Here is a 21,896-nt window from a genome sequence, read left to right on the forward strand (position 1 = left end):
TCCTGACTCTACCCCAGTGATGCATCAAGCTTTACTTGTTCCCGAAGTCCTCCTGGAGATATTCGCCTATCTGAACACAATACCGTCTAAAACAACATCGACCCTGACATTGTTTGCAGCGCTTGCAAGGACATGCAAAATCTTCTACGAGCCTGCGATGGATGTGCTGTGGACTGAAATCCATGGGTTAGAACCACTGCTAGGCTGTGTAACAAGGTTACATCCATTGATATATCGTGGTGGTATAATGGTCAGTGCACGGCTTCATTACACTTTGTTCTTTTCCTTTTGGCTCACCGAGCGTCTACATAATAGTGGGACGAGCCCTGGGCAAAAGGTGTCGAGCCATTATCTGCCCACGAGGTCCATCAATTTCTGCGTCACTCCTTCCGTGTACGCGCATTGATCATACAATCTCATCATCCGCACCTTCTCTCTGTCATCCCCGCCGAGGCATGCGTATTTCCGAGGCTGAAGTCATTAAGTCTTTCCATCACATATTTGAACCTCTTTCTGCCTCGCATGCTGCATCGATGTCATCTATTGAGCGTTGATGAGGGTTTGCAATCTTTTGTGACACGTTGCATTGCTTTGGAGCATTTATGCATCCACCGTACTCCCGAAACACACGATATTGACAACACAGCAAATGAGCTGTCCCTGCTATCCGATAGGATTCGTTGGTGCACGCGGCTTGTAACTCTCTCTTGTCCGATGCTCGACTGGGAAACATGGAAGCATCTCTCCCACCTCCCTACCCTTCTCAAATTGGAAATTGATCGAGGGTACGAGGACCCTCCTTCGCTGTCAAACCGAGATCTTCTGAATTTATCATTCCTTAACATCACGAGCCTTTCCTTTCGACAGCTGTACGATTCTGCAAACATCATCACAGTCATGCAACACTCGCAATTTCCCTCGCTGAAAAAGTTCAAGTTTCAAGCCAACTATCTGTCTTTAGAAGAGGCCGAGCAACTCTTGCATGCTCTGTCCCACTGCAAAGCGTGTCGGACTCTAGAAGAAATCATCATCTGTTGTCTTGAAGTCGGACCCAAATACCACGAGTTTTTGACACCAACTCCGCATTTCCTTTGCTTTACACAGCTCCGAACCCTGCAGCTCATGTTTACTGATTTCTGCATCTACCTAGACAATGACATGCTCTTGCAAGCTATGTCTATTTGGCCGCATATCCGCACTCTGGAAATCGACTACTTAGACGCCTATATTTTCTCTTCCGAGGTCACCCTCCATGGATTATTCACAGCGCTCAGTCTATGTCCACATTTGCATACACTAAAAATTCCAATCAATATTGCAACTATCGACGTTGATCCTGATGCCGAGCCAATACAACATACCTCCCTACGATCATTGGAATTGGAGACATCATCTGAAATAGAAGATCCAGAAACTCTCGCGGGCATCATTTCCGCCTGGCTCCCTTGTATCTACCGAGTTCAAAACCTGGGTAGGGATTGGGATGAAGTCAACATGCATCTTAGATTTTTGAAAGTGGCTACTGCGCCGTATGGCACATATGGGAGCCTCCTAAAATAATTGAGTTTGGAATATCTTCACGTCCGGGAATGTTGTTACATACCTTCGAGTTCTTTCGTTCTTTCGTTGTCGCTGTCGTATCTGTTGGCTGTAGTTATAAACCACTGTACTAGTTAATCGAGATTCCGCGCGCTGGCCTTTGCTTGCTTCACTAGAGCACGAGATACCGCCGGCTCGGGGGCAATTGTGTCCACTACGTCGCTGGCAGCTGCATGTTCCTTTCTGTTTCCTTTCCCCAGGTCTTGCCAGATACTCGCGCAGATCATGAGTTGCCACGTCGGCCCCGAAATCGTGAGCATCCCTAATTTTCATCAATCACGAATGATTCAACTGACGAGAATCCGCAGAATCTTATTTTAGTTCGGGCAGCTTTGTAAAGGAAGCAGAGCACGCTCCATTCAACGGACCAGAGAACATGCCTGATTATCTAGTGATGTTGACTCACCCTGGAGTACCTCCTCATCGCCCAGATCTGAAACAAAGTTGCATTTGCGCCATTCAACGAAACATCTCGTTAGAAAAAGGACTGGTCAGAAATGCGCACGTGCGCGTCACCGCACTCCACCGTCGATTCGTCGAACGAAGAACAGGACTGTGCAAATATCGTGTTTCCTCACTGTAAATACAATTTGTCGTCGAAGAAAAGACCGAAGGCGTGTCCTTGTAAAATTACATTGGATATTTGTACACTTTCACTCAATGTTCATTCCAAACGCGAGGAAATGCTGGTTGTTCAAGCATACCCAGTTCTTCCGGGGACAATTGCGAACGCAGGGCCCCCCTTCGCAAACATCTTCCGTATATCTTGAACAAGCTGTTCCGGAACTTCAGTGGCAGCAAAATGGCCTCCTGTCTTATGATGGGACTCAAAAACAACGTTGTGCGACTTGCGCAGCCACCTACAAACTCATATTAGCTTCAGAAAAGTCGATTGATAGAAACGCACGCTGCGGGCAAAACTATAAGTTCCTTCGGGAAAAACGATGCTCCCATAGGAATGGTAGGACTTTGGCCTATATCCTCGCAATCGCTACGTAATTCAAAGTAAATACGAAGGGAGGCAGCGGGTCCGTCGCGGGAGAACCAGTACAATGAGATCCATGTCAACACTATTTGAAACAGTTGAGCGATATCCGAAAAAGCAATATTGCTGTTACCTTCATCATCAGACCAGTTGTAATTGTCAGTCCAAAGGACCAGTTTCTCGTAGATCCAGGCAAGCAGGCCAACAGGGCTATCGGCGAGACTGTAACCGAGTGTCTGTGGCTGGGTGCTCTGTTCGTTGTAGTAGCCTTGTCCTTTGGTACGGAACCACGTGGTACGTTCGATGCCTGCTTTTTCTTCTGTAGACCATGGGGTTAGCAAGAAAGACAAGAAAAACAGGGGCGATCTCCAGCTCGGTGGTTTGGCACTACATAGACGAGAATGAGTCGAGGTGTGCGCGGAGCGAGAAAACGACATACAGTGGACAGTTGGTATGCCATGCCTTGACATGCCTCCCACCATACACAGAAGCCATTCTCCTGGTAATCTGAGGATATATTAACGATAAGTCAGGTCTACTTGTAAAATATGACACACAAGGCTACCCCAGTCACCTCCATGGGTAACTGTAAGAGAAATGAATTGATTCGTTGATCCATTTGAGGAATTACTCAGTAACGTACCATACTCGTTGTACCCGAGAGCGACCATGAGTTTGTGAGCTACCTGGGTACACAGTCAATATGTAGAGAGGTTAGAATTTGTAACGAATAGTAGTCACCTCAGCATACTGATCAATAGCAAAGCCTTGTTTGTGGGGAGCCTCCGAAAAGCCGAAACCGGGCAAACTAAGCGCCACAACATGAAAGCTAGGATGTTCAGGGGCCGATGAAGTCAGGAGGGGCAAAACCTTCCCGACTTCCAAGAAGCTTCCAGGCCCTAGTTAAGGTCAAAATATGTTGGTCTGCGATCATGCAAATTGACATACATCCGTGGCAAAACAACAGCGGAATAGCGTCAACAGTTTCGCTCTTCTTGTGAACATAATGAATATTCAGCGCGCCGAAACCATCCACGTCAATATCGCGTGTAAACATTGGCAGTTGCTCATTGATTTCTTTTTCATATTTGCGCCAGTCGTACCCGTTTTTCCACCTCTCTGTGAGTCGCTTTATATCCGCCAGAGGTGCACCATACTTCCACCCGGCATCCTCCAGTTCATTCGGGAAACTAGCAAGTTCAAGTTTAGCACGGAGGATAGTCAATTTTTCGTCGGGGATGTCGATTTGGAAAGAAGTTTCAGATGACATGGTGGTCAAAGCGCAAGTGAGAGATGCTATGGTTCAATAGGAGGTACTCCATAAGGAAACTTCTCACAGACCAGATACGACTCGCAGCTCAGCCCATCGCCAAGGTCACTAGCAAGGTCCGACATCATCATAATCAAAATGTCTTCGGAACGTGGTGTTCGGTACATGTCACTCCAAATTGGACCGTTCGAGTCTATTCTATTATTGCATATCGTAGACTTATAAGCAGCGTTCGACCATCCGGGCTCCAGCCACATCTACTAGGTTTCGGTAATTAATGATTCGGTCGCTCCACGGATTCAGTGGCTGTCGTACTTACTGCTATTCGCCCTCAGTCGACGGTAGGATATTTTCTTACTGGTATTATTCTCGGCCAGAAACAAAGTAGAAAGTTGACTCGTCTACTTCCCTACCTCGCACTCTTGCATCTGTGCTTGCCAGCAGTCCGAGCAGCGAAATTCATTGATGACGCTTGCCTGCACGGCGCGTATGAAAAGGAACCACTACGTTAATCTGGAACATTGATCTAAATGGCTATAATTCTAGACTGGCTTTGAACTTGCAAGCTTGAGAATTTGCCCAGTCTCGTGAACATTCAATATTCATTTCCATCTTTCTACAAAGCTTTATGAATACGCTATGCAATCATGATGCATGATGCATATGTCCTACGGGCCCCCAGGCTGATTCATTTCTGACCAAATGATGATTGATACGCATCTGACCAACACATTTCAAACAGTCACCAAAGATAAACAAGCCCCTCTTGCTTCTGAATACGTGTAATAGACTGTCCCCTGGGGCCTGCACCCAATGTCACAGTGTTTTGCCTCTGAAGTTCTGAACTGATCCAGTAGATCTCGAAGTCTGGGATAGACCCTAGAAAGATGCTCGGGCTTATTCCACGCCCCAAAAATGGATATGACGTCGATGAGGAGGACAGTCGGAGTAAACAACATGCAAGGTGTTCATGAACACATTTCTTCAACCGTAAAGGCTCGCTCGTGAAGTCACATAGCGAAGCGTGATAGATTTCAACGTGTCCGAGGCCATCATTAACAAAATGACGGGCGAAAATGCTTCAAGCGTCGCAGCGAAGCTTGTTTTGTCTGTATAGTTTCCGGTGTAGTTAGATGGATGATAGTAGACACTAACATTTGGCAGTGCGTGGATCCTCGGAGGTTGCAATGATTTGCTGATAAAGTGATCAATGTCAGCACAGAACGCCCGCCAGAAAGGACCAACGTCTCAAATTCATCCTCCGAGCATATGGCCAGGAGATGGTTGGCCGACCGAAAATAGCGGGACGAGTTGTCCGTGTTTTATCCAACCATTCTAGAACATCCCATATGGTGTCTTTATCACGAGAATCTCGTGGACGCTGAGGGCATGACTGCCCGGATATGTTCCTCAGGGCGGCTTATGAATATTACGTGGATGACCGGGAAGGCTGGACCTGTGAGGGCGTTTGTCAACAGCGTGACAAGTCTTCCCGCCTCTTCCGAAGGAAAATTTTCGTCGAGAGCATCGATGATGCATCTGTTCTGCGTGGGGTCTTCCAGATGACATTGCATAGACTCTTCGATGAGCTGCAGCACGGGAATAAGCCAGGTGAGATACCTCTCAAGCTCGCCCATCGTTATATGACACTGACATGAGCTGTCATATACATGACAACTTAGGCTGCACATGATAAGTTCTCACTGGGAATAGATATGTTAGATATGTTAGATAGAAACATACGCATGTAACGACAGAACGGTCAAATTATATGTTACAAAGATAGCTGATAAGCACAGCAGATGGCACAGATGAACATTGACCTGTAAGCGATGATGTCAGTTTCTAAGATGGACTTTGTAGTTCTGCAGCGTGATCCCCAGGCCCAGAGTTAACTTATATAGCTGCAAACCCAGTTTAAGTCTGCCTTAGCTCAAGTTTAGTGGTGCGGACGAACCTTGCCGGGACAGTCCACAAATTTCATCCTCCACTCAAATATAGCACACGGGGCAAGTCGACGCAGGATTGCTTCGAACTTGTTATCTGTGTATTGTTCTTGAAGCGAACAAATTCAAACTCCTTGGCTTTCTTTGCGACGGCTCGCGAATTGGGGGGAGGGATACTAACTGAGGAGGCAGGTGCTTCAGTATTAAGAAACGACGAAGGCACCATCGACGTCGATTCAACCGTTGTTGACGGTGTGGGAGCAGTGACCTGAGCACGAGGCCGGAGCACGGAAGAAGGATACGAAGGCGCCTTGAACGATCCTTCAGGTTTCTTCTCATTTCCAGCAGCGACAGCAGTAGATATGATCTGCTGGGGAGGCAGCTGCAGTGGCATGATGCTCGTGCCATTTTCTAAGGCAACCATGTTGGCAACCGTGAGAGAAGCGGCCGCGGCCGCAGCACGTCTCGAAGTCGGCGCCTTCATGGCGGCCAACGCAAGGGTTGCAGCATCCAGTTCTTGGAGCCCGCAGGTAAGTGTACGGTATGTGCGACTAGGCTCCCGATCAGGTAAAGCAATACCTTGACATCCTCGTGTATTCCATTTCCTGTGCTTGGTGAGCTCTTTCTCCCTCCTCAGGCTCTCCTTCTCATCACGTTCAATCTCGCCGTCGCTGAGATAGTTGAGTAGTGGTGTGAAAGATTTTACTTGATCCATTGCTCTAATGCCAGATGCGAGGCTCGGCAGGAAGGAGCAAGCCGTCGATTCGGACATCTGAGGGTGGCCAACTCGGAACAGTGACTTTTGATAAATTTGAACTTGTTCTCGTATGCAATATACTATGGCCGTTCTACTAGAGAATAGGTCAGTGACAAAGTTATGGACACGCACCGCTACGCACTTGAATTCCCCACCAAGGCTCAACTCCGAGTCTTCTGCATATACGTCCGCAAATTTTTCAGAGGAAGCATCCGCATTCTCAAGATAGGATTTTAGGAAGACACTTCGTAGAAATGTCGTGTATTGAGTTGTCGGTGTTCTCGTGGGCACGAAACAGTGGAATGAGCACGAAGAGGCGTTCGGAGTAGTAGAACAGTGTGATTGCTGCGATGACACATTGGGGGTTTCGATATTTTACCTCTTGCAATATTTCAATCACAAGAAGATCTGGACCTGGCTCGTTCTAGACCTAGTCAAGAGCGTTCCAGAGCACCCTATAGGTTACCTTTAGAACGCACGGCAAATTGGGTTTTAATTGGTTTAAACGAATTGAATCAACGCTCGCACTCGGCTCTGGCCGAGTCTCAGCTCTGGCCGAGTCTCAGCTCTACGCACATACTTGTCACTGATTGTGACATGTTGCCGTGACTGAGTCTCCTAAACGCTGGTGACGCAGACTTCGGTCTTTAGTTCTTTCGTCTCGACCGTCATCAGCGTTGAGCACGTTCTGCTTGCGCACATCCTGCGCCACAATTTAAAGCTATTTATTGAATTCTACGTGTAAAACTTCAAATTCGGTCGTACCTCCATGTCTAGTTGCCAAAATGTCTCATCCGGCACCCAAGCATCACTTACAGGACCAGAACAAGCGAGGACTTCGTCTCAAGCCAACACTGGAAGATCGGCTCTTTCGCAACAAGACTTGGTTGAGAAGTGCCTCAACATCGTCGAAGACTACAAACAATCACTCATCTCAAAGCAAGAAGCATATGTCCCTATTACGAAGGTTGTCGCAGCCAGTTCCAACGAAGCCTCTGACCAAGCCGAATCTTTTATCGCGGCTCCGTACTTCGACATGGTCGAACAATGGTCCAGAGACATTGATAGGACCAGAACGTTTCGGGAACCTGACGCTGCACGACAATCTGAAGAAAGGGACTTCGTCCCTCCTAGAGAGGATGAGCATGAGAGAGAGCCCAGTATTGAGGAAGGTGAACCTGTCAAAAAACGGTCTAAACTGGACCTCTCCTGTCTCGGACGAGCCGAGCAATCATTTAAGGGAGGTCAACTCTCAGCGAATCTCACTCGCACCAACGAAATCCTTCTCAACTGGTCGCAAGACCCAAAAGAAGTTCAACGAAGACTCATGTACCATCGCTGCTGCCCGGAATTCCACGAAGCTGGATGGGCAGAAATCGTCGCAGGAAAGTGCATCAATCTTGACGCCGTCCATTCCATTATCTCCTCCTCGCGCACTATTGACAAATGCACCGAAACTATTGGAGACATTGAGATCAAGTTCTCCACCGCTACTGAAGCAGTCTCGAAAAAGATCACTACCTCTGCACAATGGTCCGCAGCTTGGAATAGAGCCGCAAGGGCCATTAAATTCGCGTTCCCTCATTGAGAGGATGAGCTCGCCTCCTACGGAGAGTACATCAACGATAAGTTTGACCGCAGCGTCGAACGAGCTCACGAGAGAATTATTAGATTTGACAAAGCCGTTAGGAACCGAGCAGCAAACTCTCGTAGAGTTGAACTCTCCGACTTCGCGGCCTTTGCAGACATTTACGAGTCCCACTTCTTATCAGACGGCAGGCATCATGATGAGGACAAGCAGTCGAAGCCCGGTGCAACGGCACGGGATAAGACCTCCTTCAATCGGCGAGAGCCTTGCCAAAAATGGAACTCGGGAGAATGCTCTCGCAGTGCTCAAACCTGCCGCTATGCGCATGTCTGCTCACACGAGCAGGATGGGAGATTGTGCGCGCGACGTCACACAGAAGCGAGGCATTTCGAAGAGTCCAAGCCCAAACCTACCTGAACGTCCAATTAAGCGCCCGCGACATAGACGGGGCCTTATTTGGTCTCCAATGGATGTTTCATTCAGTCCAACAGCACGTTCAACTGAATATTCGGAACCCGTACCTACACCTCCTTCTCACGAAGTCCTTCATAGTGATGCGGCTCAGACCATCGCTCGAAGGCCAGACCTTTTTCGTATCGTTACACCTATCAATGTTGACCGTTTCGAGGAACTTCTCTTGGACCATCCGAACCAGCCGTTTGTTAGATCGGTTTGTCACGCTTTGCGTGAAGGCTTCTGGCCTTGGGCTGACACCTCTGATGACACGTACCCAGTCTATCAATGACAACTCCTCGCATACGTGTTCCAAGACTGACGTACAACTCCAATTCATTGAAAATCAGATGCAGGAAGAAATTCGTTTGGGTCGAGTGTCCGAAAGTTTTGGAACATGAGCTTTATCCAGGAATGTATAGTGTGCCAATGCACACCAGTTCCTAAACCCAATTCGGACAAACTTCGCTTGGTTGTGGACCACACTGCGGGCGAGTACTCATTGAACTCTATGATTGATCGGGATGCGATCAAGGGTACCAAGCTTGATGGTCTACACTCACTAGGTGCCTTCGCTGCTCAAATTTCGAGAGCAGCATCCGAACTGTTGAGCTAATTATGTTCAAATCTGACGTTTCACAAGCTTTCCGTCGGTTACCGATGCACCCTCTATGGCAGGTCAAACAGATCTTGACTGTGCATGGTCAACGACACGTAGATCGTAACAACAACTTCGGTGGTCGAGGATCTCCAAAGATTTGGATATCCTTTATGTCACTCGTTGCGTGGATCGCCATTCACAAAATCTTAATTGATGCGCTTAAAACCTACATGGACGACTCTTTCTCTTTCGAAGTTGCTGGACGTGTTCTCCATTATCCTCCTTATGATTGCTACTTTCCCGCAAAACAGACTCGACTCTTACAACTTTGGGACGACCTTCACCTGCCGCATGAACGACCAAAGCAAGTATTTGGCGCGCCATTGACCATCATTGGATTTGAAGTCGACCCGAATGCTATGCAGGTCACGTTGCCCCATCATAAAAAGGCTGAGCTGGTTATAGAGTTACGTCGTTTCGCGCAGAAGAATCACCGTTGGTCCCTGCGCGAATTCCAGCATCTGGCTGGTTGGTGCGAATGGAGCTTTAACGTGTTTCCTCTGTTGAAGCCGGGTTTGTCGGTACTTTACGACAAAATCCGAGGAAAGAAGAATGCATTCGCTCAAATTCACGTCAATAACGCGCTACTGCGCGAGTTACATTGGCTTGCGGATCACGTCGAACGTTTGGATGGCTTACACCTATTCCGGTGTCTAGACTTTGAGCCATCAAGAGATGATGTTGTGGTTGTCTACACTGACGCGTCAGCAGCGGGAATGGGTCTCTGGTTCCCGGACGATAACTTCGCGTGCCAGTCACCATTACCTGGAGATGCTCCCCACGACTCTATCTTCTTCTTCGAAGCATTGGCTGTATGTTCCGCTATTCACGCTGTCACAAACATGGATGAGACCCCCGCAAAGTTACTCATCTACACAGACAATTCGAATACTGTGGCAATGTTCGACTCACTTCGAGCAAGACCCGTCTATAATTCACTGTTACTTTCGACTGTGGACATCTTAATCAGCTATGGCATTGACCTGCGGGTTGAGCATATTCCAGGTCAGCAGAACGTCATCGCTGACGCACTCTCACAGTTTCACAATGAGCTCGTGAAAGATCTTGTGCCTTCGGCGCAGATTTTTGACTTTGAACCCCCTCGGGATGCACTGGGGGTGGCAGAAAAATGATCTGAGGTACCACACAGTCCAAGCAACCCGTGCAGGAAGCTTGGACTCTCGAACGCTTACAGTTAGAGCGTTCACTTGCCCTTGGCTGCGCTATTGAATCTACCACAGCTTCAGCTTACGACTCGCACCTAAATTCCTATCTTAACTTTTGTCGACTTCATCACCGGGAGGTAGAACCAACTGCGGACACACTGTCCTTCTTCGTGGTGTGGCTATCACATCATATCGAGCCACGATCCGTGGACTCATATCTTTCGGGAATTGTCAATCGTCTGGAGACACACTTCCCGCACGTTCGTGAAATACGGACATCTTTACTCGTCACACGAACTCTGAGGGGTTGCAAACGTCGCTTATCTAAGCCTGTTCAGCGCAAACAACCACTCACTTTGGATGATCTCACTCTTGTGGTCAACACATTCGCATCATCTACAGAGTACGACGATACGCTATTCGTGGCAATGCTGGTCACAGGCTTCAAGAGTTTGCAACGTCTCGCAGAACTCTGCTGGCCTAATGCGAAACGACACCAATCCTATCATAAAGTGGCGCTATGCCACTCTCTCATGCTGTCTGCAACATCGGCAAGCTACACATTACCTCACCATAAGACGAGCACTTTGGGAGTAGGATGTGAGATCTTGGTGATGGCAGAGCCTGAATCTAGAGTGAATCCTCTAGTTCTCCTACAACGGTATGTACGTGCTCGTGACAGTCGCTTTCCACACCATCCACACCTCTGGCTGACTATGAGCGGCACTATCCCGACGCACGCATGGTTCATGCGATACCTTTGGCGTTTCTTTCCCCCAACTATTTCTGGACATTCGATGCGAGCCGGGGGAGCCACTGCCCTTGCTGCGACTGGTGTCGCGCCTGCGCTGATTCAGGCAGCGGGACGCTGGTCTTCGGATGAGTTTCAGAAATACATTCGAAAGCACCCTTATCTGCTTCACTTGCTTATACATGGTTCTCAAAATCCGTAACTCACTGGGTTTGACAGCTTAACGCTTGGATTTCTTGGTTGAATGGTTGTTTGCATCGGCTTCTTGTAACGGTCTGGGGATTCTAAGTACGTCATCAGCATTATTTTAAAAAAATAAAAAATAAATAAAAACAGCCCTCTAGCGCTTGGTCGAGAGTCATACTCGACTTCTCAGTCACCAGTCATTTGGAGGGGGCTCAGTCACCAGTCGTTTGGTGGCTTGTACATTACTGATTCTTTCTATTTACTATACGTACTTCTCTGTTTTCAAACGAGCTGTCACTTCCCAGTATTAAAATTGATTGCAGGTCCTCCGAGCATTGAGCTGGAGGGCCCCGCTTGCCCTAAAACTCTTCGCACGAGTGCCTATCACCAGTGCAGGTTGATTCAACGGCTTGCCAATCACGTGTGATATTGGGACTATTACAAAGCATCCTAATATGTTGAAATCAATTTCCGAGATTTCCGACATACTACTTCAGGAGAGGATTTGAAAATGAAAATAAATGAAAAGAATCAGCACTCTGTGCCACTTACTGGTAACAAATTTCTGTTTTTATGTTTTTAAACATGTCTCTTAGGTTAATAAAACATATTGGAACACATAAGTTTGGATTAGGCAGTGAATTAAGAAAAATAACTGAAAAAAAGACCACTCATTTTTGAAAAGACATGAAAAGTCCCAAAAAGGCTGATTAAGTAAGTTGGCATTTTCCTGATGGCCTCTTCCATGGCATCTACAAGCATGGAATTCGGGAACATGCTATTACATGATTTGGGCGGCACTCTCTTGCCTCAACCAGTTCATCAACTCCATCGTTTGGCATAACAATGCCATCAACTGGGCACCCATCTGGTGCGACATTTGTAAGTGATGTTATGTTATGTTTCCGCTACTTGTTTCCTGAAACTCTGTGCAGCCATTCGAATCATGCTCGGTGCTCCAGTGGGCATTCCTGCCGCGTCACTATGCATCAATCGCAGATTATACAACATCGCGAAAACTCATGCGGTCGCATTCACAGATGAAGCGGTATGGGTCAATATCAACGGAGTCTCAGTTCCTTTGTTTATCTTCTTTTAGAAACGACGAGCCATTCTTATTGACACCCTAATTTGCGTGCTCTTTCCTATGATAGTCGTTGCGCTCCGTGAGTGCACTGCTTTCATCCACAACACGCATCCCACTGATCCTTTTACAGAATATGTCGTACAGGGCCATCGCTTTTATATTTACGAAGACATCGGCTGCTACCAGCGTTTTTCTTGTCCGATAGCTGGCCTATAATTATTGGCCTTGTATCTTCGGTCTATTGTGGTACGCCTCTTCTTGGTGGTTTGTTGTCCGCGTTCTTACCGCCCGCAGGTCTTTCATTAAAGGCTTTTTACCTTCGCCGTGCACAATTCACCCGTTTTTTTGAAATCCAACAAGTCTCTCAGCGCTAGTCGCTACTTCCGTCTCATGGCACTCGCAATGACGGAAATATTGTGCACCATCCCCCTCGCGTCTTTTATAATATGGCTCAACTCGGCAGTACATCCTGTAGAGCCCTGGATCAGCTGGGAAAATGTTCACTGCGACTTTTCGCGTGTCATGCAATACCCGTCTGTTCTGTGGACAACGAACTACCTCCTGGTTGTTGCCATCCAGCTCACGCGGTGGCTTATAGTCTTCTGTGCGTTCACATTTTTCGCTTTCTTTGGGTTTGCCGCAGAAGCGCGGAAGAACTACAGCATAGCATTTTGGTGGGTAGCAAAGATATTCGGATTCTACCCAGCAAGGCTGCAACAGCGTATGAACTCGAATGAGTACGTGGCTTGTCGTGAGAAAAAAACACTTTACTGATAAATGTGCTACAGATTTAATCGCGCTCCTCGTGTGCCTGCGATACTTCCATCAGCAACCTCATTCCCCCTTTATGTCGTCAAAGGACGCAAACACAACAGTCCGTTGGCATTATCTTGGCAACATTCACTAGACGAACAGAAAACTTCCACTGATTGGCAGAGTCCTCGATGGCTCCACATTGTGGCCTTGCGTCTACCACCACCCACCAAGGATAATCTCATTACGTTAGAACCGATCTTTTGCAATTTGGTTTGTCCATCAAACTACTCATTTTTGCCACTGCATTCTGATCGATTCACGATTCAAAAAGTGGCCTTACGCCACCACTCACCCACCTCCCTCGTCTCTCATGAAGTCCATCCATACCTTTGTCTGGGAAGATATTGGCCAAGGAAATTCTCAAGTTCCGTCTTCATCTCGAACTAGAACGTCTAAGGTCCCCTTTGGGGAATACGTCCGATTCGTATTGAGTCACGAAGCGCTAGAGGTGTTGTTTTCAATCTGGATCTGCTTCCCAAAGGTCTGGCTCGAAATTAGTTTCACTTCACCCCACCAAAACTTTCGGAATCCGAGGCCTGAAATGTCTCAGGTAGTGGCCTTCGCTTGACCTTTCTTTGCAGATGGCATTTAAACAGTGCGAAAGATAGCCTCGCACGCCTCTAATCGTCCCTTTGTTAGTCATTTATCCTCCCGACGTGGTGCAGTGTCGCGCGCTTGTCTGTTCCCTAACTGCTAACTGACTCAGTAAGTAAGTACTGTTCTCGCTCTATGCTATGTATGTGTTCTCGTTCATCAATCACTGAGTTATCAGCATCATTTTGTATCCTTCCTGTCTGTTGGCGCGGGCTGACTCCCGGTTTGGACATACCCTGAGAGTCGGGGACTGGGCTGATGGCGTATTGGACTATTGGTCATTTGGTATGACGCGCGACCACTTAGCTTCAGTTGCCGTGTCCGCCACAAAGCAAATTCACCTGATCGAGGCAAAGCCTATTCTATACACATTGGCACATTTGCGCAATGACTTGAACGAACTTGCAACGATAAAATGGATGTCAAGAGTTCGCTCCAGGTATCAATGCAGATTTTCGCTATTTCTAAGTGACGTGGCATAAGGATTAGCAACTTCTTCCAGATTGCATGATGCCAGTTTCGTGTAGAATTGTTACCCGCATCGAAAATCGGACTTGCTGGTTCTCGTCGTGGCGAGCATGTCGGCTGGGCGAGGAACGAGACCAAGCCAACGTGCTCATTATGCTAAAATTGGGCGATCCACACCGTTGCGATCCTCTTCACCAGTAGTACATGTCGTGCACATTAGTTTTTCAGTTTTAGGCGCTATTCCTGGGGCACGAACAATCTATTCATGGAGCGGATAACGGCAGGCTGCGCAGAGGTGTATCATGAATATTATGGTAGAGGGCTCTGTCGCCGCATGAGGGCCCTACGATTATAACATAACGTGTCCACACATCACGGTCATGATATTGATGCAAGTCGACACGGTTTTTGATTTGGTTCCGCTATCTGATAGCCACTAGTGGTCATAATAATAATACTAAACCTTAACCTAAGTTTAATTAATAAACTATGTTCTATTATTAAACAATGGCAAAACACAACTCCATTATACTTTTATTCCTAAGGCCTTTAAAAGTCACAACTACCAGTGTGGACGTTAATTGTATTCCAATTTCCTCGTCAGCTGATAACCTCTGCAAACCCTTGAACCCACCGCCGTTGACTCGTTGACTCCTAACTTCGCTCTTCAAACAACCCTCTTGCTTTATTCATGCTATGGACACTTTCCTATCCATCGTCGAGCAATTTCATCTAATGACAAGCCTGGAGAATGAAAATCATCCAGAGGATTATGACGGGCTGCCCGTCGACCATGAAAGTTCCCCATTATTAGCGGGTGGATTTTGTGTCATCGTTTGATGTCGATTATCGTCATGGCGTTGCCTATGTAACAATGTAAATTTGCTGCTTTCGTTTGTTGCCCTCTTCCAACGCTGAAGGGTTCTATGGCAGTCATTCAACACCCAAAGCTACTTAACTTTTCATCTATCGTTACCAAACCCCGGCTCATATGCTGTCCACTCTTTCGTCACCACTTTCGTTCTACTGTTGTATACGTAGTTCAGTTCTGATCCGTGCTGCACAATACCTTACTGCTGACTGTTGTATACTCTGTCCTCTTAACAATTTACTAGTACGTATGTCTGCGCCAATTCCAGCCTCTTTCGTGTTCGTCGAGCAACTTTGTGTGAATGTGTCAGGCTGTGGCTGCAATAGTACTATAAATTTTGTCTCAAGAAGCAGCAATTGTCTTGCTGAACTACGATAGCATGTTCGAACATAATTTATGCTGGATGAGGCGTGCAGCCTGAGATTGAGGGTCATAATTACACTCCCTATACATGTATGCCCATTACATAATAATATTCAGTGGGGACAGTGGTGCCGCCCACACTGCCGCGGAGTTGATAAGTCATTGTCCATTATAACGTAAGCAATTCACAGTCCACGATAGTTTTCCTTTGTCCTTAAAATCTTAAAACCAAAGGCCTTTTGCAATGGAATCTCGCACCCGCCTGCCTATAATTCTCTTCAAAGATTCTGATTCGAATGCAATATCCGTCACTTCCTGCAGGCGCCTTCCTTGCCGCCGCTCTGGTCCTTGTTCCTTTGCCTTGGCATTGGCAGGCTCGTAACATCGGGACCCTGTCCATCATAGCATGGTTATTTATTGTGAACATCATCTATGCCATTAATACCATTGTATGGGATGCAAATGTCAACAACCCCGCTCCACTTTGGTGCGATATCAGTGAGCTGCAAAATTCACTGCTCATGCTGAGCCAACAAACTGACATACATCTAGCTACCAAGCTCATTATCGGTGCAAACACCGCACTGCCTTTGGCGACTATGTGTGTTTGTAAACATCTTGCATTCGTGTCGTCAAAACGTGTAGCACGCCTCGATCACGATGATAAACGGCGTCGCATGATCTTCGACGCAGTGATATGCTTTGGAATTCCTTTGATTTTTATGGCCTTGCGTAAGTTTCTTGGTAGTATTTTTTGCGCGATTAAACTCACAACTCATGGAACCACAGACTATATTGTGCAAGGTCACCGGTATGACATCGTTGAGAACTTTGGCTGCCAACCTGCAACATACTTTTCCGTCGAGGGCATCATAATTGTTTTGTTGCCGCCCCTAGTTTTGGCAACGGCTACGCTTATGTACGCAGGTCAGTTGTTTTGGCAGCGCATCGGTGTACAATGTTGTTGATGTCAATTCCACTGTTCAGCTCTCGCGCTGTATAACTTTGCTTGTAGACGCATGAATTTTGCAGCACATTTACAGAATGCCAACTCAATCCTCACAACACACCGTTATCTTCGCCTTATGGCCATGGCTGTTACAGAAATTGTGTGGGGGACTAGTTTGACAGCCTTCAACCTCTACAACAACATTCATTCGGGCTTGCGACCTTGGATCAGCTGGCAGAACGTTCACTCTGATTGGCTCCGCGTCGACCTCTTTGCGTTCATCGAACTGTCGCCTTCATTCATTAGAAGCATGTTCTTGTTGTGGTGGGCGATGCCTGCCAGTGCATACATATTCTTTTTGTTCTTTGGCTTCACCGAGGACGCGAGGAAGGAGTACGGCAAGATCATCAAAGCTTTCCGAAAACACGTCCTAAGACAGTCGAACAAGGATGTTAGCTTTCATGGATCAAATCTGCCAAGCGCCAGGCATGTTCTTGTTTCATGCCCAGAATTTCATTTGCTAACATCTGTTCCAGGCATCGTGGTCCAAAAATTGCACCTATTCCCTTGGTGCCTCTTGCCGACAACGGGATGTCACGCTCTACCACAATTCCGTCTAGACCCTACAAGGTCACTTTCCCGAATGCATCTTATATTCCTCCTTCCAAGTACACTCCCGACATTGAGGCTGGCTGGCCTTTTAGAAATGCCTGACTGTCTCATACCCTGGGAACGCTCATCCCATCGCAGTCATCTCAGCAGCCCTCATCCACGTGCCTTGACTACATCAACCATTGTTGGGGCTGGTCCTAAGCCTTCATATCCTTATGTCAGGCCTTGGAGCCCGCCGATTGTGTTGCCTCTTCGCAGTGATAGATCAGCGTCGCGAGCGCTTGGGCGCTGACGTTATAGATCAACCAGAGCCTACTGGTCACAAGAGGATATTCTCGCCTGTGCCCTCGTGTAACCCCTTTGTCACGCTCCTTAACATTATATCAAGTTCTATTTCGCATTCATGTACATATTTCATAGCACGTTACATAATCACACTGTCCTTACATATAAATTACTACGAGTACCCCTGTTGTACCATGTCGCACACGCTCACTGTTCACCCACTTGAATATTCATACTTCCTACTATTTCTACCTGACGTCTTCGGCGGTCAGAACGTTGATGGCCAGGATTGGTGTACACTTGCTGTGAATTTTCGAGATCACGAGACCAATATTTTGAGATGGGATGGACGCCTGGCTAATAAACTACAAAGATAGGCCAGCATTGCGAGAACTATAACCTTTCTCCAATCTTTGTGAACTCTGCATAATATTTGGCTGAGAGCCGTAGAGAAGGATGTCGATCTTCCTATGTTGTGATAGTTAGGTCGCAGTAAAAAAGGCGCCTTCAGGCACATTCCCCAACGTAATGCGTTTTTAGAGTGTAAGATCATCAGCCAAGCAACTCATCAAGAAAATTTTCCATTTCTACTTTGGGTGCCTTTGGTGCATCAGTGGGAAGGGCTGGTGCCTCAGCGTAGTTGTCATCTGGCCGGAGTGTCAATGAATTTCAGTGCAGTGTGACGAGAAAACACTACCTTGTTTTCTATCACGTACAAATAAAGGTTTTGCTTTGAGCTTCTCCGACTTTGCACGGAATCGTGTTTTCAGATCTATGGACTATAATCAATCTTCTACACACCGGCTATGATTAATTGAAGTCACCTCGACTTGCATCTGCAGCGGCCTTTTCACGATTCATTTCTTCAAGTTCTGAATCCCATTCAATGACCTGTACGCGTCCCTTCTGAGACGTTGGAGGTTGGATACGGTGAGACGAGATATGTGCGAGTTCATGGTCGATATCGTCATCATCGACTTGAGGCACCGCGACCACAGTCGTCTCCGACACGTCCGATAACCGTTGTCTCGCAAGAAATGATGACAGGTCTACTTCCGGCTCACGAACCTCCTCTCCTACACAGTGTTGAACATAAGCTCAACACATCATTCACTGATCACTCACCGTCAGAATCCAACTCAGGCTCGAGCTCTACATAACGATCGGCATTGGATCCAACTTGCCGCCGTGAGTACTTCTTTTGCAACTCTTTCGCCTCTTCCGAATCAGGTTCGAGATCGACCACTTCTTCGCCCTCTAGCACTAGGCGCTGGTGGAATTCTGCTGGACGACCACCTCGACCACGGCCTCGTGCGCGGAGGTACTTTCCTAGCCCACCACGGGACTTTCCACGACCCCTGCCGCGAGCGCGCAATGGTTCGGAGGTTGATGGAGAATTTGTTTCTGACATGTTACACGGGCAGACTGATATGGGCGGTCATCATACAGGTAGGTACACTGCGATAACTAAATAGAAATCTATGTATCGAATAAGGAAGGCAGCACCTTGTGATTTCAATAGGTACAAACAAACAACTGGCGACCGACCGAGCATAACAAGTATTAATTTACACAATAGTACATCGCAATAGCAAGGTGCTAAACACTAGATACTAGACTTCTCGATCCCCTGGATACCAATGGCAGCTACTCTTCATCCAGAAAAACGCCACTAAAGAAACAATAGATGCCCCAAATATAAATGCACATGTAGATGGTAAGCCCAATGCATAGCGAAATCAGCATATCAGTGACATCACATGCAATCTGCTCATGCCAACTGAGAGTTACCGGTGTGGGCTCTGGAACGAAAAGTCGTGGGGGTGTCATCGGAATGACTGGAGGTTCCTGAACTGGTCGCTCAGTAACCTCCCGGCTAGGCCAGCGTAACGTCATCGGATGGTCGTAGACGACCTTCCTACACCCTTCGATGTCTTGTCGTAATTTTTTCTCTGCTTGCGTAGCCAAGCAGAAGCTCAAATAATCTTGCGGGTCCATCTTCGTGCAGCCAAATTCAGTGAGCTCCCAGGAAGGAGAGCGAGACTTTTCAAGTTCTATCTGCTCGAAATGTTCGCGCTCTAGAAGATCCTCCATATCCCTGAAGAAGCCAGGGTAGGATGTAAGGCAATCTTCATATACGGAATGGTCGTCGTCATCATCCGAAAGCAACTCTCTGAAGGGGTCGGTATTCTGGAAGTAGTGACGTCAATTGATGTGAGAAACAATGTTGAATAGTACACAAACATTTATGACAAGACAGGAGCGCAATGCCCCCTTTGGAGTGGGGGACCTGTGAGGTTTGATTCGGCGCCTGGTGCGGAAGTACGTTGGCGAGTCAGCGAAACGGACCAGCTGTGCAGAACGAATTAGAAAACTATCAGTTATAATATAAGAGTAATACTCACTTTCGGACTAGTCAATTTCTCCTGGATCGGAGACCCGACAAGTGTCTCAGACGGTGAGGTAAGACCTTCGGTGAGATGTGTTTCGCCATCACAGGACTTGTTCTTTCGTGAGGGACGAAGCAATCGTCTCCACGAAAACGCAGGGACTCTCGAAGATTGCAATACTAGTGCCATGGAGCGCCATGAAGATGTTTTTTTAACTGTCGGAATAGTAATCCTAAGCACGGGGCGGGAGGATGCCTTCGGGGATGAGAAGGGCTTCATGGTGATACCAAAAACTCCAAGATAAACTCGACCGCTGGAAAGTGAGCTGGGCGTAAGCGAAATATGGATCAGTGATCAAGTAGAGGCGACAAGAGCGATGAGGATTGTGTAATAAATACAAACCCCTCTGCTGGGGATGCAGATGGAGAGATATACGAGGCAAGTTGAGCAGGGTTGGAAGGATGAAAAATGCACGCATATTGAGGCCTCTCCATTTATTCTGTGATCTCCACTCACTGCGGCTGTGGACAAATATCTGTGGACACAATTCTTCTGCATTGTGTATGGATTTAAGGCTCCGGCCTCGTCCGGCTGAGAGTGTATGCGAATCAAGCGTCGTCTAGGACATCAAATGTGATGTTGTGCAATGTGGACCGAACAAGCGAATCACATCGGGGTTTGCCTGAAGCACGTTTTTGATGGAGACAAGGCAAGAAGCACTTTCCGACTTCCGAGTGGCACTAGAGTGTTTGTCGAGATGCTGCAATGCAGACTTTCTGCTAACGACAGGCGTCTCAGTTGCAATTGAACAACTGTACATACGATTCGGTGAGTCTGCATATTTTGGCGCCATCAATAGCGTAGTACGCTCGATTCCTGCTTTAATGGAAGGAACGACTGTCTTTCTTCTATGTGATTTGACTATACAAGTAAACTTTCCGTGTACACGGATGTGTACAACATTGAAGGACGAGACGCATCCACTTAGCCAAAGTTGTTGGGGGGGTCCACCTCGAGTAATTTATGTGTGACGCGCGACAGAAATCATTTGGACTCGGAATCCTGGGCAAGTAGTTGCTGAAGAGGGCATCTCCGGACAAAGTCCGGAACACGACAGGCCCATAATCGGCACCTCCAAGCGGAGTATGAAAGTTGCTGTGTCCTCTCATTGCTCACTGTCTGCTACAGCGCCAGGGACTTACCTCCATGGATGTTGGGAGCCTTTTTGCTGCCATGCAGCGACACACCGAGCCCGCCTTTCCTGATGTACTGCACCCTCAATAACTGACTTTCTCTTTGACGTGGTGGCAAGGAGATGAGCAGGAAGGAGAAGTCAACGGGATGTTAGGCGGCAGCAGCGGGCGCTTTGGCATGATCGATTGGCATGGCCGCTGAAACAGTGAGCGTGGTTTATGTAAACACAGCTGAGAGTGGCGTTGGCTGCCTTCGTGTCCCACACTTTGGCTTGTACTCTTGGCCCAGACGGTCACTGACATTCTGCTGCTGAAGGTGTCAAAGGTGCGACAAACTATCGCAACAGATCCCTAATTAGAGGTTCTCGAAAGTACTGCGTGCATGAATAACTTGAACGTTAATCAGAGAGACCCTTCCCCCTTTCCTATTCAGGTCTGGTGGCACGAGTGCAGTAGAGGTAACAACTAGGCTCGCCTCGCTTTCCCTCAATACATCGATATCTATCAAGTATTGTACCCTCTCTCCATTCTCGCGAAAAGCTCATGCATTCAGAATTTACGATGAGGAAGCAATGGTATGTATATAACGGCCTGCTGTAGCCTGTTGGAGTAAGATGCTGATATGTGCTACGCTGAGTGATTGACAATCAATTTGTCACAGCCAGGTGAAATTGAACGCAATACGGAATAACGCATTCAGACCAACACCATCCTCTACTCTACTTGCAGATGGGGAAAACACCAAGGTTTCATAGCAGACTTCTTGTAAGTAACGCCGATGCGACCATCTGCGAACAAACTAAATGAAATGTTAGGACGTTCAAGCTTGCATCTCGTCACCTCAAGTCTCTTCCTTCTATCTGTGTTGTCTTACTCACAATCTGACTTTCGCTTGCTGGATCGCAT

The 21,896-nt window shown here is 47.3% G+C and overlaps 8 protein-coding genes across 8 annotated transcripts; 4 read left to right on the forward strand and 4 right to left on the reverse strand.

The window, feature by feature from the left end:
- Nucleotides 1–465: 465 nt before the first annotated feature.
- On the forward strand, nucleotides 466–1,560 carry HD556DRAFT_1374536 (uncharacterized protein; the record flags this gene model as incomplete). Its single annotated transcript, XM_041303055.1, has 1 exon — nucleotides 466–1,560. The coding sequence occupies exon 1, from the start codon at nucleotides 523–525 to the stop codon at nucleotides 1,558–1,560; it is 1,038 nt and encodes a 345-aa protein (XP_041159957.1). The 5' UTR covers nucleotides 466–522.
- A 224-nt stretch (nucleotides 1,561–1,784) lies between these two features.
- Nucleotides 1,785–2,258, forward strand: HD556DRAFT_1374539 (uncharacterized protein). Its single transcript, XM_041303056.1, has 2 exons — nucleotides 1,785–1,851; nucleotides 1,908–2,258. Exon 2 carries the CDS (start codon nucleotides 1,976–1,978, stop codon nucleotides 2,180–2,182), a length of 207 nt encoding a protein of 68 aa, XP_041159958.1. The 5' UTR covers nucleotides 1,785–1,851; nucleotides 1,908–1,975; the 3' UTR covers nucleotides 2,183–2,258.
- On the reverse strand, nucleotides 2,230–3,880 carry HD556DRAFT_1374547 (Alpha/Beta hydrolase protein). Its single transcript, XM_041303057.1, has 8 exons — nucleotides 3,533–3,880; nucleotides 3,326–3,483; nucleotides 3,228–3,270; nucleotides 3,142–3,170; nucleotides 3,024–3,091; nucleotides 2,718–2,971; nucleotides 2,507–2,669; nucleotides 2,230–2,459 (listed from the first exon to the last, which is right to left on the reverse strand). The coding sequence occupies exons 1-8, from the start codon at nucleotides 3,852–3,854 to the stop codon at nucleotides 2,294–2,296; spliced, it is 1,203 nt and encodes a 400-aa protein (XP_041159959.1). The 5' UTR covers nucleotides 3,855–3,880; the 3' UTR covers nucleotides 2,230–2,293.
- A 2,593-nt stretch (nucleotides 3,881–6,473) lies between these two features.
- HD556DRAFT_1215086 (uncharacterized protein) lies at nucleotides 6,474–6,782 on the reverse strand (the record flags this gene model as incomplete). The annotated part of the gene is made up of 2 exons (XM_041296661.1): nucleotides 6,474–6,648; nucleotides 6,700–6,782. Coding segments are annotated over 2 exons (258 nt in total), but the record flags the coding sequence as incomplete, so codon positions are not given.
- Nucleotides 6,783–12,147: 5,365 nt separating this feature from the next.
- Nucleotides 12,148–13,186, forward strand: HD556DRAFT_1432281 (GPCR fungal pheromone mating factor; the record flags this gene model as incomplete). The annotated part of the gene is made up of 6 exons (XM_041305106.1): nucleotides 12,148–12,244; nucleotides 12,298–12,410; nucleotides 12,462–12,528; nucleotides 12,636–12,720; nucleotides 12,758–13,123; nucleotides 13,156–13,186. 6 exons carry the CDS (start codon nucleotides 12,148–12,150, stop codon nucleotides 13,184–13,186), a joined length of 759 nt encoding a protein of 252 aa, XP_041159961.1.
- Nucleotides 13,187–15,857: 2,671 nt separating this feature from the next.
- On the forward strand, nucleotides 15,858–17,130 carry HD556DRAFT_1443650 (GPCR fungal pheromone mating factor; the record flags this gene model as incomplete). The annotated part of the gene is made up of 5 exons (XM_041306645.1): nucleotides 15,858–16,059; nucleotides 16,114–16,293; nucleotides 16,351–16,488; nucleotides 16,549–17,000; nucleotides 17,047–17,130. The coding sequence occupies 5 exons, from the start codon at nucleotides 15,858–15,860 to the stop codon at nucleotides 17,128–17,130; spliced, it is 1,056 nt and encodes a 351-aa protein (XP_041159962.1).
- Nucleotides 17,131–17,959: 829 nt separating this feature from the next.
- On the reverse strand, nucleotides 17,960–18,875 carry HD556DRAFT_1270956 (uncharacterized protein; the record flags this gene model as incomplete). Its single annotated transcript, XM_041299174.1, has 4 exons — nucleotides 18,533–18,875; nucleotides 18,232–18,483; nucleotides 18,105–18,179; nucleotides 17,960–18,054 (listed from the first exon to the last, which is right to left on the reverse strand). Exons 1-4 carry the CDS (start codon nucleotides 18,816–18,818, stop codon nucleotides 17,960–17,962), a joined length of 708 nt encoding a protein of 235 aa, XP_041159963.1. The 5' UTR covers nucleotides 18,819–18,875.
- Nucleotides 18,876–19,026: 151 nt separating this feature from the next.
- On the reverse strand, nucleotides 19,027–20,340 carry HD556DRAFT_512101 (uncharacterized protein). Its single transcript, XM_041310827.1, has 4 exons — nucleotides 20,314–20,340; nucleotides 19,813–20,203; nucleotides 19,652–19,759; nucleotides 19,027–19,597 (listed from the first exon to the last, which is right to left on the reverse strand). Exons 2-4 carry the CDS (start codon nucleotides 20,074–20,076, stop codon nucleotides 19,055–19,057), a joined length of 915 nt encoding a protein of 304 aa, XP_041159964.1. The 5' UTR covers nucleotides 20,077–20,203; nucleotides 20,314–20,340; the 3' UTR covers nucleotides 19,027–19,054.
- Nucleotides 20,341–21,896: the final 1,556 nt, after the last annotated feature.

This window comes from Suillus plorans (assembly GCF_016647745.1).
Source record: "Suillus plorans strain S12 chromosome Unknown HD556scaffold_30, whole genome shotgun sequence".
NCBI lineage: Eukaryota > Fungi > Basidiomycota > Agaricomycetes > Boletales > Suillaceae > Suillus > Suillus plorans.

Bases quoted from the DNA above. Each gene is read 5' to 3' on its own strand.
- HD556DRAFT_1374547 (XM_041303057.1), bottom strand. From the start codon at position 3,854: ATGTCATCTGAAACTTCTTTCCAAATCGACATCCCCGACGAAAAATTG. The intron at 3,484-3,532 runs GTATGTCAATTT...GACCTTAACTAG, and splicing joins GCTGTTGTTTTGCCACGGAT to GGCCTGGAAGCTTCTTGGAA. The intron at 3,092-3,141 runs GTGTGTCATATT...ATATATCCTCAG, and splicing joins GAGGTGACTGGGGTAGCCTT to ATTACCAGGAGAATGGCTTC.
- HD556DRAFT_512101 (XM_041310827.1), bottom strand. From the start codon at position 20,076: ATGAAGCCCTTCTCATCCCCGAAGGCATCCTCCCGCCCCGTGCTTAGG. The intron at 19,760-19,812 runs GTGAGTATTACT...CGTTCTGCACAG, and splicing joins AGAAATTGACTAGTCCGAAA to CTGGTCCGTTTCGCTGACTC. The intron at 19,598-19,651 runs GTTTGTGTACTA...CACTACTTCCAG, and splicing joins GCTCCTGTCTTGTCATAAAT to AATACCGACCCCTTCAGAGA.
- HD556DRAFT_1374539 (XM_041303056.1), top strand. From the start codon at position 1,976: ATGCCTGATTATCTAGTGATGTTGACTCACCCTGGAGTACCTCCTCAT.